The sequence below is a fragment of the Ipomoea nil genome, unplaced genomic scaffold (assembly GCF_001879475.1).
Source record: "Ipomoea nil cultivar Tokyo-kokei standard unplaced genomic scaffold, Asagao_1.1 scaffold1026, whole genome shotgun sequence".
NCBI classification, from domain to species: Eukaryota; Viridiplantae; Streptophyta; class Magnoliopsida; order Solanales; family Convolvulaceae; genus Ipomoea; species Ipomoea nil.
Genome location: NW_017617454.1, coordinates 2,321,151 through 2,339,173, shown reverse-complemented (window position 1 = coordinate 2,339,173; position 18,023 = coordinate 2,321,151). Strand labels below are relative to the sequence as shown.

Genomic DNA, 18,023 nt, shown 5'->3' with positions numbered 1-18,023 from the left:
AAATTGATACCAAAGTCTTTCGGACCAAAAAAAATTGTTTTTCTTTTTCTTTTCCGTATTCTCAGTCTTCTTCTCCGTCGATGAAGCCTCGTTTCACCTTTTCGATTCACTTCTCAGTATCTATGAACTTCCTGGTATAGGAATCCTCTAAGCACTGCAAAATCGCTAGCCGATACATACTATACGCGCGCGCGAACATATATATAGCGATATTGAGGCGTGGATGAATTGAGATGGGGGCGGCCGGCTCGAAACTCGAAAAGGCGCTTGGAGACCAGTTCCCAGAAGGCGAGAGATATTTCGGTCTGGAGAATTTCGGGAATACTTGCTACTGCAACAGCGTGCTACAGGTTCGATTTTCCTTCAATAAAGTTTCAGAAGTACACTGATTTTGATTTTGCGTCAATGGATAGTGATGCCGTTTTTATTGGTTGCATCCATGGATACTGCTCGTTATTTATGTGAATTTGGCACCTTTTTTCTGTACATTAACTGAATCAAAAGTAAATGAACGTGTTTTTATGTAGATTTTAGAAAAATGACTGGCAGATCATAATCACAATGTATAGCTACGGATGGATCCTTTTTATTTGATAGAAAGCTCAAATTTCTCTATTCTTGTGAGTTGTGAACCCTAACTCCAACAAAGACACTTACAAGTTAGTCAATTCTTGTAATCAAGTATAGTAGTGGTTGTTGATATAGTAAAGTATGCTGTTTTACAAAGACTCTATCATTTCTTTATTCCCTAGCTTGCTTTATTTGGTCTTAGTGTAGGTAAGATGAATTTGTGGAACATATGGAAAGATCATATTAGAAATGACTTCTATGTAATGTAGAAGTTGCATATATTGAAGATATATTAAGAGATGAAAGATTTAGATGGCTTGGACATGTACATTTAATGTAGACCTTTTGCCTATGGGTGCCTTTGTTGAGTGATAAGATGCTAGTGGTTGTCAGGCAGTCGGGCTCAGGCTAGGTAAGAAGATTGGTAGGTTAAAATGAAAATAGGATTTTTAATTTGGAAGTGAGAGATTAAGATGTTTAATGATGCTACTAGTCTTGTCGACTGATTACCTTGAACTTGGTTGGTTCCTTGTATCATATTATTGGTTGGGAGAAAGAGATCGCAATGTGAGGCGTGAGCTTTGCCTTTATATTTTAGAATTAGCAGGAGGAGATCATATCTGAAGAGCATGTGTAAAGTCCAACCCAATTCTATATGGCATGAAGATAAACATAAAACATATATTCTATTGAGTAGTATGTGGTTATTTATTTATTTATTTTGTTTTTCTGGTTGGCGGGTGGGTCTGAGGGGGGATGCTGTGAGTAGTATCTTCTAATTTCCAGTGGAGCATGTTTATCTAACGGTTACTTCAAAAATATCTCTGAAAGAGCTTGGGATCCAGGGAAGTGTCACATGAATGAAGTTATAGAACTTGTTGACCACATGGTGAAATGAGGGGTTAATGTGTAGGATGGTTTTAAAATACAACCATGAGCTATTGTAGTTCTATTCTTTTACTTAATCATGCTTAAGTTTTCCTTCTATAACCCATTAGGAAATCTTGACATGTCTATGTGATAGACTGATAGTAGTCCATTATGATGGATGTGCCTTTCTAGTGGTAAATGTTAATTATAGCTTTTGAAGAGGGAGAGGAATTGGTGGCAGTTGGAAGGGGAGGGGGATAATCTAACTTTTCTGATGCCTTATAAACAATTCCTTGTTGACTACTCTTTGTTTGAGTGATTTCCATTGTGTGTGTGTGTGTGTACGCATGTGTCAACTATGATCCTGCTTCATTTCACCATACTCCACTGAAAAATGATTGCCCATTTCTTCATGCAGGCTCTCTATTTCTGTGTTCCATTTAGGGAGCAGCTTTTGGAATACTATTCTAATAACAAAACCCCTGCTGATGCTGACGAAAATCTTTTGACATGCTTGGCGGACCTATTTATGCAGGTACTTAAGATGTCTGTCAGAATTATATATATATATATATATATATATATATATCCTGTTTTTGTTCCCAAACTATAGTAGTATTTCACTTGTAGGATCCAACTATCAATTTGGATAAGTATGGTTTCCTAACTACCAAAAGTTGACAACAAAGTTCCTCTGCTATGGCTCTATCATTGACCACGATGATGGGACCACTTTGTCCAATTTCTGATAGCCAAGTGTTGAAAGTTAGATATATCCTCCCAACACGCCCCCCCCCCAAAAAAAAAAAACCCCTACACACATCCCCACACCCCTCCCAAAAGTTCAGTCTGATTATGGAACCTAACTGAGGACCATTCTGTCTGATTTAAAATAGTTGAATATTGAAGTGAAATACCACTATAGTTTGGGGACTAAAACTAGAAATGTTTCTATTTTTTTTAATTTTTAGAACAGCAGTAAAGAAAAAGTTATAACATTCCAGAGAAGAATCCAAGGAGGCAAGGACAGGGTGTGTGCCATGTTCTGTATATGATCAAGAAATTTGGTTTATCATTCAGTTCCATAAATATGTTCCCATACCATAAGAGAGTACTGATGACATATTGACTGCAGTTCCATAAATATGTGCCCATACCATAATGATCTGAAAATTTGCTTCTCGATTTAAATCATTCTGTACAGCGCAGTCTAAAAGTGCTCTCCGAACCGTGCTAACTGTAACACAAGTTTTAGATCCACAAAGGATGTGTTACAGACTGTTAATAAATAACTTTAATTCAAATTTATCAAAAAATAAATAAATTTTAGTTCATGTTGGTAGTTATAGTTTAAAAGTATGATACTCTGTAATAGTTATATTATTTTGCATTTGTTGAATATATAAGTAAACCTACTTATAATACATAAATACTTGTATCATGGTGTATAACAGTTAACTTTTTTACTTCTCTTTTCAGATTAGCTCGCAAAAGAAAAAAACAGGTGTTGTTGGTCCAAAACGCTTTGTACAGAAGCTGAAGAAGCAGAATGAAATTTTCCGCAGTTATATGCACCAGGTGTTATGTGAGCTCTGTGATTTAAGATTATGGTTTGCATGCAAAATCTATATTGTCTTCTGTGATTTAATATAGAACAGTTACACATAAAGCAGTACCCCCTAATCAACTCTCCCCTATTCCCATTTAAAGAGTTTCACAATTTGTATACCGCTTGTCCAACTATTTAATTTGACTACCTCAACAAATGTGTATTATCATTTAGCCCCAAAGTCTAGACTCATAATTGGTTGACTAGTATTGTGATATTTCCCTCTTATATTGAATCATTTATGAGCTTCACGGTGATTGCATGAACATTTACAAGGGATTCCTGAGGTTCCACTACATTAATTCTTGCCAGTATGTCTTAGTCCAGGTAACTGAACTTCCATACATATAGGCACATAACTAAAAGAACGAGTGGGATTGAAAATTGGGTGATTGGTTAGACAGTTAAAACAGACGTGGTTAAAGAATTGGCACCAAGGTGGGTTCCATGGGTCCCACACTCCCACTCAATGAAGGCAACTTGAAATTGAATATGGATGGGGCCAGAAGTGCTAAGAGTGGATTGAGTGAGGGGCAAAGTTGTTCTAGAGCACCTGTTGGAGAGCAACAGGTGCCTATTGATATTGGATGCAATGGGTATTGAATCCTTGAGGTTCAACTACTAGTTTAGCTTGTTTATTTATTCTAGTTTTCTTTGCTGATGGGGTGACATACTCACATACATGCCTTATTAGAATTTACAATATACTCTGTATTTGTTTAGATATAATGGAGTCTAAGAAGTTTGTTTTCAAGATTCTCTTGATCCTTTGTTGGTATTCTTGGGTTCTCTGCCTTGTAAGTTTAAGGCATTTGTGACACTCAAGTACTCAACCCCACTGCTCTAGTGCTCTATAGAGGCTCATGCGTGATGCAAATTTAACCAGCAATCCTAGATTACTGCACTCATGTCTATAAATCTATTTTTGTAGGATGCTCATGAATTCCTGAACTATTTGCTGAATGAACTTGTTGACATACTGGAGAAAGAGTCAAATGCTGTGAAAGGTGATCAAGAAAGTTCATCGCCAACCGAAAAGATTGCAAATGGACCAAAGACAGTCCTTGTCAATGGTGCTCAAAAGAAGCCACTTGTCACCTGGGTTCACAAAAACTTCCAGGTAGAGTTACTTGGCCTGTTATCAGTTTCTTTTGTATTCATATTTTTGGCATTTGAAAACTTATTTTACTGTGATTGCATTACCCGATTGCTGGAAATTCTCGATTAAGCCTCAGGCAGTGAATGTTTATTGAGTAGTTTTTTTTTTTTTTTTTTTTTTTTTTTGGTATTCTTTGTGCTGCTGGGCATGTTGTTGTGTGTATATTATTTCTTTCACAAAGAAAAGCATCATTTGAATCTCGAAAGTAGAGGTAAGGAGTAAGGGACACACTAAGTAAAAACCCCCATACTCTTACCTTTTTCTAGAGAAAGATGGAAAGACCACACGGCACACACACAAGCACAGATAATGAAAAGGACAAAGAAAGGAATAGCTGCAATACGAGATATTCAATGATGGATTTGCTTCTACTAGAATAAGTAATAGTCAATTTCTTTTCTACAACTTTACCAAATCTCATATTATCAGGGTATATTGACGAATGAAACAAGGTGCCTTCGCTGTGAGACTGTAACAGCAAGGGACGAAACATTTTTTGACTTGAGCATTGATATTGAACAAAACAGTTCAATAACAAGCTGCCTGAAGAATTTCAGTTCTACTGAGACTCTGAATGCCGAAGACAAGTTCTTTTGTGACAAGTGTTGCAGGTAATTTTGTCAGTTTAATTGCATTGATGAAGTCACCATGAATATTTAAATTACACACAACTGTAATTTATGTTTCTTTCCAGAAACATATGCCACTTTGAACTGATCCAATGCATTGGCTAATTAATACTCCTTTGACACTGCAGTTTGCAAGAGGCCCAAAAGAGAATGAAGATTAAAAAGCCTCCTCATATCCTAGTAATCCATTTGAAGCGATTCAAGTATATAGAGCAACTAGGGCGGTATAAGAAGTTATCTTACCGTGTTGTCTTCCCCCTGGAGCTGAAGTTGAATAATACAGTTGAGGATGCAGACACTGAATACTCTTTATTTGCAGTGGTAGTCCATATTGGTAGTGGACCTAACCATGGACACTACGTCAGCCTCGTCAAAAGTCACAACCATTGGTTGTTCTTTGACGACGAGAATGTGGAGATGATCGATGAATCTGCTGTACAGACTTTCTTTGGATCAGCCCAGGAGTACTCCAGCAACACAGATCACGGTTACATCCTGTTTTATGAAAGAGTCAGCAATGGCGCCACAAGCTAACAAAGATAAGCAGACTTCCAATTTTGTGCACAATTCCTCTCATGTGGATGGTCTAATAATAATACCTTTGATTCTCCCTCTGTGATTTATTCTAATTTATGTACTGGGATGAGATGAATACATCGAGGTTGTTTTCGTGTACAGAGGTGGAAGACCACCGTACTTTACTTTTCCAACAATAAAAGGGGAAAAAGATGCATTGTTTTATGCAGTTCCTTACACTGCTATTGTGGGCTGTGATTGTTTCACAATTTTTCTTTCCATATTTTCTGCAGATCACTGGAAATTAACTCCTGCTAAATGCTAATGCACAGATTATTATGGCAAATTATACCATGGATCAGGGTCTACCTTGCATTGTAAACCTTGGTCCAAAAATAACCTCACATTTTGTATGTACCTGTAGCTATCATATTATGTGTTAGCAATTATAAGTCAGATTCTGTGTTTGGAGTTGACACATTCTGTACATGCAATTAATGATTTCTGTACCTATAGTTATCATGTTATTTGTTTAAATATACAAAAATTGTTAACGGTAGGTACAGAATGTGTTAATGAAAGGTAAAGAAAATTTGTATCAGGGTTCACAATGAAATATAAACTCTCGCCCATAGTATAACAATTGAATTATTATAGGTAAAGTGAACTCAAATTCCACAATAACTCATTTTATTCATTCCCAACTAACAAGTTTTTCAGTTCTCTTGCTCCTAGTGTAACCCCAGCAATTATATATTACAATGCCGTTATCTCGCAAATAACACGAACCTCAAAGAAAACAAATTATATCTAAGCCCCAGCTGTTGAAAGCCTTCTATGTGGCTGATCATTATCAATCTATGTGGGGTTAAAAAACTAAATCAGATATCACTAACCAAACCAAAACAACTCAACTCGAACATCATCAGGGACATAAATTCAGCCCTTTGGTGCAAAGGGGTCTCCGTAATCCCAGTTAAAACTTGCAGTAAGTATCTCTTAAGCCTCTAAAATCAGATGTATGATTCCAATAACCAAGTGCAAACAACCTTCATTAAACTCCACTTGTTAGTAAATGCCCACCAACCTAGGAAGATGAAACTTTTTTTTTTTTTTTAATTTTCTTAACTTATTGCACTTCGAGAACTATCTTCATGAACTCGTACACAAGATAGCTTATAGCAGCTGATGGCAAAACCTGAAGGATAACAAGGCAGTGAGAGTATTAGTCAACATGATGGCTCATCCTTCCAAAAAATCAATAATAATAAAGAATGATCTTAGTGAAATGGGAATTGAATGCTTCAACATTTTGTTAAGCATTAGTTGGTAATATAGGTCATGGATTACCTGCAACAAGCTCGGAGTCAGTCCCGAATAAAGTGCAGGAATGCCACCTTGCTCAACAACCTTCGCACAAGTTGCCAGTGCACTCATCTTTGTAGCCCGGACCTGCATCTGAAGTTGTCTTCTTACAACTTCAAAGGGATATGTTGCAGCTTCAGAACAACAACCGGCAATGGCCCCATAGATCAATGTTCTAATTGGACCCAGCTCTAGTTGTTCCAAGGCATTTAGTTCCTGACCTTGTTTCTTCAAATTTTGAAGTCGCTTCCTCCCTTCTGGTGAATGCAAATAAGCTGATTTCAAAATATCATAAACACCATAAAAAACTGCACCTGAGGGTGCCATGCTTATGATAGAAGGAACTAGCCCTTTGTAAAGAGAGAAGAACCCTTCAGTCTGGATCATATGGCGGAAAGCACCAGTTAGGCCACCTAAGGCTTCCCCTCCAGGTGCTACCATTACTGTCCTGATCTGAATTGAATAAAAGATAGAGTGAAAGGAGAAACCAGTATAAGGAAGAATCTGAAAGTATTAGATGTTTTATAGTGGTGAACTACTTCATGATAGATTATCATTTGCATGAAGTGCTATTAGTTAAGCAATAAGCCAAATCAGAAATATTTAAACACCGAATAGGCCATGATCTTGGTCTCCAGCTGAAATTCCAGAGACTTTATTATGTCCTTTGAAAAATAAAATCCCACTTTGCGAAGTAAAAGATGATCTAAACTCTAAAGCATACTTGGTAGTTTTCAAAAACCGCTCCACTACAAGATATCAAATGATGACATCAAGTCCTAGTAAATGGTACCAAACTAGCTGAGTAGAACATTATAGATGGCTGCTCAACTTTTCCCAGGCTGGTGGCTAGCAAAGTGTAATGGACAGTATTATGCATAGCTCAGAGACAAATTTTGAACTAAATAACAATAAAGTAACAATTGAAACTAAAGTGAGGTTCCACCACAGGATAACATATGAGTATATGACAAAAAGATAGCCCCATATTTCAATCATGACAAGCACCAGCATGCAACAGAAATGTACCAGATTTATTAATTTTCTATAGGATGTGCCCTGGAAAGAAACTTTCAATGTACTTTGAAAGAATTTAGGCAATGAATAATAACTAAGTCTGCAGTTATAAAAGTTATTTTGCCCACAGAAAGTATTACATAATGGTTATGGAAGCCTAAGGATCTGAGCCAACCTAGTCATTTTTACCCCCTTGTTGGAGAAGGGTAAAAATTATCCTAATTTTTATTGTGTTAAAAATTACGGAGTAACTAGAAACCTTTACTCTAGAAAAAATCAGAAATATCATTCATACTAAATCTTAAGATATTACTCACAGTGTCCATTGGTATGCAGAGGACAGTAGCTGTTATTCCAGCTGCTGCACCAGCAACAAACCTCTCAAAGTTAGTTGCCTCTTCGTTGCCAGATATTTTGAGCAACTGATCTCTATATTTTTCGTAAGCATAGAAGTTTATAGCCTTAAAAGGAGCGGTACGCAAAATATTGACAAAATTCCCTTTCCAAAATCCCTTGATCCCTTGCGTGGTTGCAATTTTCCTGACAAGCTCCAAAAGGTTCTTCTGTTCACCACGAACCATGTACTCCAACTTCAGTCTCTCCAGTGGTGCAACAAATGTTCTGAACCAACACAAGAATATGAAGTCCTTTAGAATTGTCCAGATAATATGCTCTATGAACTATATGCAAAGAATAGGCAAAAAAGTCATTACAAAATACAGTATACTTGTTAGCATAGCAGAGTTAGTGCTTAAGGAATGTCCAAAGTCAACATTAAGCATAGCAAGTCTTTAATAAAGTCAAACAGATGAAAAGAGGGATATAATAAAATTTGTTAGAATTACTCGAGTTAATTAAATTCTTGGAGATGAAGAATTTTTCCAACTTGCTTCATAACATTCCACTCTGAACAATCAAGTGAGCCTTATTCACAGAGAAAATTAAAGTCCGATGCACTCAGACTGATTTGCATTTCTCAGAATACATTATACAATTTGCAGTTTGAGGTACATCAACAATAAGTTGATTAAGAGAGATAACAGATTAAATCTTGAAATCATCACAACAGAAAAATAAGCGGCCTTATCTATAATAGTAAGTGAGATTTCACGCATCTCTTTTAAGTGATGGAAGAGGATTCATGTCAAAAAATCTTAACGTCAATTATTGTTAATTTCCAATGCATATGAATTTGCAATAGTAGCGGCCTAGTGCGATCACTTAGCCGTAAAATCATAAATAAAATTATTTATACTTTTGTTTCTATTCTTTTTGAAAATGATTACCTTGAAACCATGGCAGCAACAGCTCCAGCCCAAAGATGCTTCGTAACGTTCAAAGCCTGCTGACTTCCACTGCGAACCCCCGGCTTCTCTACCTTCTCATTCTCAATCTCCGGCAACAACTCCGCTTCACTTGCCACGTCATTCTCCCCACTCCGCTCCAAAATCTCGTTCGAGTCCTCACCGATCCCTCCGTTCCCTCCCCCAACCGACAGGGTCACAGACAAGAACATTCCTCCACCGCCCCGCCGGGAAGCCTCCACTCCGATCCATCTGCATCGATCACTCCGAGCAGCACACGAAACAGTACTCAAGGATGACGCGGAATATCTCCGATTAGTGATAGACGATACGAACGATGCCGGAACCGAATCCTCCAGAAACAACCCTCCTCCATTAAACAGTCCAATCGAATTCGAAGAATCGTTACTGGAGAATACAACTTCCCCGGAATCTAGTGCAGTCAGATTTCGAAACCAAATCTCCGAATTAAGCATTTCGATTTTAAAAAAACCAGCGGAAATGCTGATCAATATATATTACTATATATAGTAAGTATAAATGTATGTAAATCGCATATGGTATACGAATACGTATGTATATTGCAGTTTTCTTCGGGAGTTCGGGAGCGAGCCAGCGAGGGAGGAGACTATAAATAAATAACGTAAGAATGAGAGTGACGGAGTTAGGTGACAACCGATGGCATTTGCGTAATTCCACTGCTTTGTTTGCGTCGCCGGGTTTTTCTTCTCTCCTCGCCGAGAAAGCAACCTTTGCCGTGATTTCCAAATTTCACCCGCATAGTTTTTGAGACAGTAAAATTGTACTACGTATAAGGTTTCATTTGGTTTTTGACTTTTGTATCATAGGATTTAATACTCATTATTATTTGTCTATTTTTACTATTATATTATTGAATTCAAATATTTTAACAATTTTTATTTTGGTGCAAAAAATGTAATAAAATTTGGATCAATTCACTCTTTGTCTTGTCACTCTCTATGCATCGGCTTGAAGCATTTCCTCCTAGTTGTTTGGTGGTGCCACTTAACTTCCAGTCCTGAGTCTCCCGCTTAACCCAAGTTGGTACATTTATTCCCCTCCCTCAAAGTGTGTGAGAAATAAGTTTCTTAAAGTTCATGATGAGAGTTGGGAGCCCTAGGTCTCTCTTTGGGTCTTTGAGAATAGCCATGATTACTGCCTTCGAGTCCAGTTTCAACATCATTTTGTCTCACCCCCAGTATTTGACCAAGTGAAGTTCCACTCGAAGTCTCCAAAGCTCTGCTATTAAGTTATTTGTCTGCCTAACTTTCATTGCGAACCCCAATATCCCGTGCCCAATATGGTCTCTAGCAAGCCCTTCAGCTAACATTAGCCAATCTGGAGTTGTTCTTATGGCCCCATATGTGTTGAACTTCCGTCATCCTCTTTTAGGAGGAATCTAGGCCACCCATCTAATGTTGCCTCCCTCATAAAGTCTCCTCCTGAAGAGCAACCTCCCCGCCTTGTGTGCCAACTTCGTAGCTCTCCGAACCATCTCCCCTAGCGTCCTCTCGATTTCCTTAAAACCCCACTCACTACGCACTTTCCAAATCTCCCAAAGTGTGTTATCAAACTTGGTATTCCACACCACCCTGTCAGCCTATGCTTCCTTGTTGACATTGTTCCCTTTAAACCAGCGACCCAACGACATGTGAGTAGCAAGCTTGAAGAAATCAATACAGGCGCACCACCTCCAGCACTCCTTTGCAAATGGGTAATCCTAGAACTCTGGAAGAGATGAGCGAGGGTCTCCCCCTGTCGGGGGGGATATTCTTCATAACCAACCATAAGAACATCCTGACCCACTCAAATGCAATGCCATCATCCTCGTCCTATAGACCCCCTAAAATCGAGTTTTAAGCTGACTTGATGGTGAAAGAACCTATACTTGAGGATGGCCAGCTAAGTTTACCATGGGCCTCCGGTGCGTATCCACTATCCAGTAAATCATCTCTCATGGGAAAACTTCATGCAATTTGGGAATATCTCAATTGTTAGTAAGTTATCAGGATTCATGAGAACCTGCCATGCTAGTTTCCCCAAGCAATGTAGGTTGAAGTCCCTTGCCTTCCTAAGACCCAATCTTCCATCCTCCAACTTAACGTCTCCTAAATTATGGGACTTAAACCTGGAGTCTTTCTTATGAAAAGTAGCAGTAATGCCATCAAACCACAACAATATCTATTAAAACTTTTTTTTAAAGGATATCCATTAAAACTTAAAAGCAAGATATAAATACTATTGAAGACTACCACACATATTTATATTCAACTTTTCATTAAATATTTAAAAAAAAAAAGTTCAAATGGATGGTTTTGATACTTTAAAAAGGGGAAAATGGTCAAATAGACCATCCAAATGTGCACAAAATTGCAATTAGATATATCATTGAACTTTTGAAAGGTGCACTTAAACACTTCAACTTGTTACTTTGGTGCATTTAGACTCAATAACTGGTTACTGGCCTACAATAACAAGTCATTAAGGTTCAGACGATACTCCAATCAATGACTATATAATAAGATATTGTTATCATATAATATTTTGATATTTATTAATTTATTTTGCACTATATAAATTGTATAAATAATTTGCTAAATATATATTCTTACCCGTGTATCATCCGGGAAAAATACTAAGATTAATCAAACACATTAATGAATAAAATAAGAGAAGTAGTATAACTCTTTTTTATACAAAAGAATTATCAAATAAAAAATATTTTGTATTATAATATAATATAGTGTAACTATATAAATTCAATATAATATCTTTACTTTAATTTTCATTCCATTAAAAGAAAATATTAATAAAGTGAGTCACAATGACATTTCGTCTTTAATTACTATTCATCTATTCATAATGAATTTATTTTATTTAAGGTGGCAGAAATAAGTTGGAGGCTGTCAATTCATCCGATACCCAAAAAATTCCCAATGCTCTCCATTATCAAGGGCAAGAAGTTGCCTTCTTGTGCTTATCATCTAAGTTCAATCCTTTATTTATCATTCATTATTTCATTGTTGGAGAACTTGTGTAAGTGTAGAATAAAAGAATGTAATATGCCTACAATATGCGTGTTAGCATAACAGTTTGTGACAACTTTTTCCGTGGAATATGAATATGAATAAAATTTGTAATTTTAATATATTAAAAGGACATTATTTATATACCGAATATATATTATTTGATAGTATATAAAATAATATACATTCACTTAACATATGATGTATCTTTAGTATATTGAAAATGTATTTTTTATTTATGAATTTATGATTCACACAATTGTGTAGAATATGATCCATAAAATAGTGATTGATAGTCTGTTCAATAATTTCTCAAGTTTTTATGGTTCGAACGGCAAATTATGCTGTGGAACCGTGTCTACCTTGCAAGGTGGACAGAATTCATAAATTGTTCATAATTGTGATATAGAGTTCTATAATTATGAAAATAGAATTTTGTAATTGTGAATATAGAGTTCAATAATTGTGAATATGAAGTTCAATAATTATGAATATAGAGTTTTATAATTATGAACATAGAGTTCTATAATTGTGAATATAGAGTTCAATAATTGTGAATATAAAATTCAAAAATTATGAACATAAAATTTTATAATTATGAATATAGAGTTTAATAATTATGAACATAGAACCGTGTCCATCTTGCAAGGTAGACACAGTTCTACGGCATAACAATCTTGGTTCGAACATAAATTTTATATTTATTTTGCACTCTAAATTTTATAAGTTTTTATTATTTATGTATAGATACAACAATCTATATATTATTAATTGTACTAGAAATTAAATAGGTGAAACTCGAGCTCAAACTATGAATTTATGATGCAAAATGAATAGGGGTGTGCAAAACCCGAAAATTCCGACCCACCCAACCGACCCGAAACTCGATGGGTGCATCCGTGCCGCGAACCGTATCCGAACACCCAACCCGAACCGAGGCTACGCTATTAGACGGATGCAAGGGGTTCGGGTGGGAGGCATTAAACGCCACCCGAACCCGTCCAATTACCCGACTAAACCCTAGGGTTTTTTTCCGCTATATAATACGATGTCGTTTGGTGTATGTATATATATCACTCATTTCATTGAGCGCAGCCGAGCTCTCAGTTCACTCTTGACTCTTCTAAACTTCTCTCAATCTCTCATCTCTCGACTCTCGTTCTCTCTTTCGCTCTGGTCTTTGAGACTTTGAGTCTTAGACTCTTAGTGTCTTACTCTCTAAGACTCTGAGAGTCTTAGTCTCTGTTTGTTAGTCTGGACTCTGGTGGAAGCCCTATTCGGAGACTCAGAGTAGCGACTGGCGGAGTGGTGGAACGGTGGAAGCCCTAGACCCTAGTCCGGTCACCGGAGTCTGGTGGAACTGTGGAACGGTGGAATAGTGGATTCGATTTTCGAAGCCCTTTGTTCTCGAGGGATTAAATCTGAGAAACGAAGTAATTACTAAACCCTATTTACATTTCCGTTATAGATTATTGTGTATTTGTCTTCTTGATTAGGGTTTCTAATTTTTATGATTATGTGGACTGTGATACTTGTAAATCCGTTGAGAAGTTCCGGATTGCATGTCACTAGTCCTTTGAGTTTGAATTTGTGAATTGTGTGATTAGGGTTTCTAATTTGTAACGTAAATATGTGGACTCACTGGACTATGATACTTGTAAATCCGTTGAGAAGTTCCGGATTGCATGTCAGTAGTTCTTTGAGTGTGAATTTGTGAGTTTGATTAGGGTTTCTAATTTGTAACCTAATCTGTGGACTCACTGGACTATGATACTTGTAAATCCGTTGAGAAGTTCCGGATTGCATGTCAGTAGTTCTTTGAGTATGAATTTGTGAATTGTTTGATTAGGGTTTCTAATTTGTAACCTAATCTGTGGTGGAAGCCATACTACCCTAGCCCCTTGCCAGTTGCCACTGTGTGTTAAATACTGAAATCCATATAAATGTTAAGCATGATGGTATTTGTGTGGAAGCCATATATAAATGTGGGAGTGTGTCCACTGTCTTGTACTCATGTGTGACTGAAATCCATATAAATGTGGGAGTGTGTGACTGAAATCCATATAAATGATGAGCATATAAAGTAGCATACACCTACTTAGCTTGAATGCCTGATTATGGATTTCATTGTAAATTGTAATTTGTAAGTTGTTAGTTACTTAGTTGTAAGTTGTAACTGTGAAAATGTGAAATTGTAAGTTTATGGATATGTGACCCTTAAGTCATTTATGTGCAATTCTGCATACATGATGAAATGTTCAATTCACTGAATTCTGCCTGTTTAACACTTTAATTGATACATGTGTGTATGTGACAAAGGCCATTCTCTGTTGATGATTTTGAATGAGTGATTTCCCATTCTGTGTCACTGATACTTTCCCCTTTTTAGATGGAAAGTGTTAGTGGTGTAGAGACTGTTACTGGTGTATCTGGAACACAACCTGAGTTGGAAGCACCTGCTGTAGAGACTGTTACTCCTCAGTTTCAGCAGCCTTTGCCTCCACCTGTTCCAAAGAAAAGGAAAGAGGTTGAATCCAGGGCTCCATGTTGGGATCACTTTGAAAAGATCAAAGACAGTGAGGGCATTGTCATCAAAGGAAAATGTATATATTGTGCAAAAGTGTATTGCTGTGAGAGCAAGAAACATGAGACTTCTTCTCTCAGACTTCATGTGGTAAACTGCCTTAAAAATCCTCACTCTAAGGAAACAAGGCAGTCCCTACTCACATTCCAACCTGCACCTTCTTCTGCTGGAACTCAAAGTAGTGAAGGAACTGAAGGGGTGTTGGGTACTTGGGTGTTTGATCAAGACTTAATAAGGAGAGCCTTAGCTGAGATGATTATTTTAGATGAACTTCCTTTTAGGATTGTTGAAGGACAGGGTTTTAAAAAGTTTGTTTTAGTTTGCTGTCCTAGGTTTAAAATCCCTTCAAGATGGACTATCAGTAGGGACATTTTCAAGATATTTTCTGATGAGAGGGTCAACTTGAAGAAGTTTTTTAGGACTAGCAGTCAGAGGGTAAGTATCACAACTGATACTTGGACCTCAGTCCAGAGAATAAACTACATGTGCATAACTGCACATTTCATTGATAGTGAGTGGAAGCTGCAAAAGAAGATTATTTCATTTGTTCCTATATATTCCCACAAGGGGGAAAGTATTGCAAAGGCTTTAGAGAGTTGCCTTTTGGACTGGGGTCTAAAATCAGTGTTTAGTGTGACAGTAGATAATGCTTCCAGCAATGATACTGCCCTAGGATTCTTGAAGAAGAAGTTGGGCTCTTGGGGTTGTACTGCTGTTAGGTGTAAGTATTTGCACATGAGGTGCATTGCTCACATTCTTAACTTGGTGGTACAGGATGGGTTGAAAGAATGTGACAGTTCTGTTAAGAAAGTCAAGGATGCTGTTAGGTATGTGAGGAGCTCACCTGCTAGATTGCAGAAGTTTAAATCACTAGCTGATCTAATTGGGGTGGAAGCTAAGAATTCTCTGTGTCTAGATGTCCCTACAAGGTGGAATTCCACATATATGATGCTTAATACTACATTACTGTTTCAGAAGGTATTTGAAGCCTATGATGATCATGACAGTTCATTTAAATCTGATTTGGGTGGAAGTGTACCTGATTTCTTAGATTGGGAATCAATTCAATCTTTGGTTATGATTCTAAAATCTTTTTATGAAATGACTGTTAGGATTTCTGGATCATTGTATGTGACTTCTAATACCTTCTTCTCTGAGATTTCTGATTTGTCTTGCTTGTTGAAAAATATGGGGGAAGCTACAGAAGATAGTGTTAAACTAATGGGTAAAAATATGAGGGCAAAATTTGATAAGTATTGGGGTGAGCCTGAAAAAATGAATTTTTTGATATTCTATGCAAATATCTTAGACCCCAGGGACAAAATTGAGTATATGCCCATTCAGTTTAACCAGTTATATGGTGAGGACAAGGGTAAAACAATGTTTGATAAGGTGATTGTTGGCCTTAAGGAGTTGTTTGAAGATTATGTTGCATGCTTCCCTGTCCAGTGTGTTGAACAATTTGAAAAATTTTCTCCCTCAATAACAATATCTGATTCAGTTTCTGTTGGGAGACCTCAATCATTACTGAAATCTCAGATTAAGAAGCAAAAATTGGTGAGTGGGGATTTGTCTAGGAAAAAAACTGAGTTGGAAGTGTATCTCTCTGAGGTTATTGTGGATGAGGATGATTCATTTGACCTTCTAAGATGGTGGAAGCAACAATCTGAAAGGTTCCCTGTCTTATCTAAAATGGCAAGGGATATTCTAGCTGTTCCAATATCAACTGTTGCTTCTGAATCAGCATTCAGTACAAGTGGAAGGGTACTTGATGCCTTTAGGAGTTCCCTAACTCCTAGAATTGTTGAGGCATTGGTGTGTGCACAGGATTGGCTAAGGTTAAGCAACCAACCAATCTCAATTGAAGAAAATATTGAAGATGTTGAAAGGATTGAGAAAGGTATATACTTCTAACTTCCAGCAATGATCTGTTTAATTGTTTAAGTTTTAATTTCCATTTTGTTTTTGTACTGCAGAGTTGTGCTGCACATCCAGCACTGGAACTGGAATGCCTACAATTGTTGTATGTTTACTTATTTACTTATTTGATTTGTGATTACTTATTTACTTATTTGATTTCATGATAAATTTATGCCTCATTGCCTCTGTATCAGTGTATCATGTATGTGTATCAATGATTCAAATCAATGTCCCTCGTGAGGCTGGGAAGTTGGAACTGAAAACTGGAAAGTGTTCATGGCTAGGTAACATTTTAAATGTTGCTGCCATTGAGCTCAGGTATCAGTATAAGTACTGACTAAATGTCTAAATGTGACTTCTGACTTCTGACTCACTATACTTATAAGTTATACCTGTATAAATGTTCATTATTGTGCTATGATGATGCTTCCACCATGTACTCTGAATATATAGAATTGGGTTTGGTATGTTGCCTTTGAAGTGTGGTGTTTATGCCATACTCATTGAGTAGTGTGCCCCCAATCCTAACTTGATATGGAAAAAATAGCTATCTGAGCACTCTTTTAGTCTTTTACAGTTTCAGTTTGTGTGATTGTGTTATTTGTGTCAATTCTAACTAACTACAAATGTTTTGAACTTATTGTGTTTTTATGTGTTCACTTATCAGGAAGAAGAATAGACATAGAGTACTCTATATTATATTAATCATATATTCATATATTGCTTTTGGAGTTTTGGATATCTGGCTTTCTTTTGCTCAATGCCTGAAACATGAAAGCTGAATGCCTGTATAAATGTTCATTATTGTGCTATGATGATGCTTCCACCATGTTCTCTGAATATATAGAATTGGGTTTGGTATGTTGCCTTTGAAGTGTGGTGTTTATGCCATACTCATTGAGTAGTGTGCCCCCAATCCTAACTTGAATGATGATGTGCTGATTAATTGGAGAGTTGGAGACTGATGCAGTGATGCTGTTGGAACTTGCCTGCTTGCTATGAACAATTAAAATTCTCATTACAAGTTTTAATTTTGTAACTTGTAACTTGTAAGCTAATCTGCTGATTATATGTAAGCTAATTTGTATAAGTTTACTTATGTTATTTACTTATTTTTGCTGTTAAGTAGTTAGTAATTACTAGTTAGTGGCTTTTAGTACTTAAGTAGTTCATTAGTTAGGTACTTAGCCACTTAGGTGTTCCATTTAAATCCATGAATAGAATATTTGATTTTAAGTTTTTTTCATTCTGATAAATCCGAATTACAACACGGATATCTGACCGATCCGAAAATAAAAATAACCGATCGGATTAGTCAACAAAAATAAACGGTTAGGGTGGTCAAAATGAAAATCCGAAATCCGACCGGAGGTCTCATTCCGCAATCCGATCCGTCCGACTGCACAGGCCTAAAAATGAATTTACAATATTAT

General features: G+C 36.7%; 3 protein-coding genes across 3 annotated transcripts; 2 read left to right on the top strand and 1 right to left on the bottom strand.

Moving 5' to 3' along the window:
- LOC109180561 (ubiquitin carboxyl-terminal hydrolase 4) lies at positions 1-5,587 on the top strand. Its single transcript, XM_019330201.1, has 6 exons — positions 1-350; positions 1,859-1,975; positions 2,920-3,018; positions 3,981-4,169; positions 4,638-4,819; positions 4,966-5,587. Exons 1-6 carry the CDS (start codon positions 234-236, stop codon positions 5,369-5,371), a joined length of 1,110 nt encoding a protein of 369 aa, XP_019185746.1. The 5' UTR covers positions 1-233; the 3' UTR covers positions 5,372-5,587.
- A 437-nt stretch (positions 5,588-6,024) lies between these two features.
- On the bottom strand, positions 6,025-9,789 carry LOC109180560 (probable mitochondrial adenine nucleotide transporter BTL3). The gene is made up of 4 exons (XM_019330200.1): positions 9,022-9,789; positions 8,053-8,356; positions 6,704-7,171; positions 6,025-6,551 (listed from the first exon to the last, which is right to left on the bottom strand). Exons 1-4 carry the CDS (start codon positions 9,513-9,515, stop codon positions 6,483-6,485), a joined length of 1,335 nt encoding a protein of 444 aa, XP_019185745.1. The 5' UTR covers positions 9,516-9,789; the 3' UTR covers positions 6,025-6,482.
- Positions 9,790-14,475: 4,686 nt separating this feature from the next.
- Positions 14,476-17,372, top strand: LOC109180247 (zinc finger BED domain-containing protein RICESLEEPER 2-like). Its single transcript, XM_019329735.1, has 4 exons — positions 14,476-16,570; positions 16,647-16,697; positions 16,785-16,908; positions 17,258-17,372. The coding sequence occupies exons 1-4, from the start codon at positions 14,476-14,478 to the stop codon at positions 17,370-17,372; spliced, it is 2,385 nt and encodes a 794-aa protein (XP_019185280.1).
- Positions 17,373-18,023: the final 651 nt, after the last annotated feature.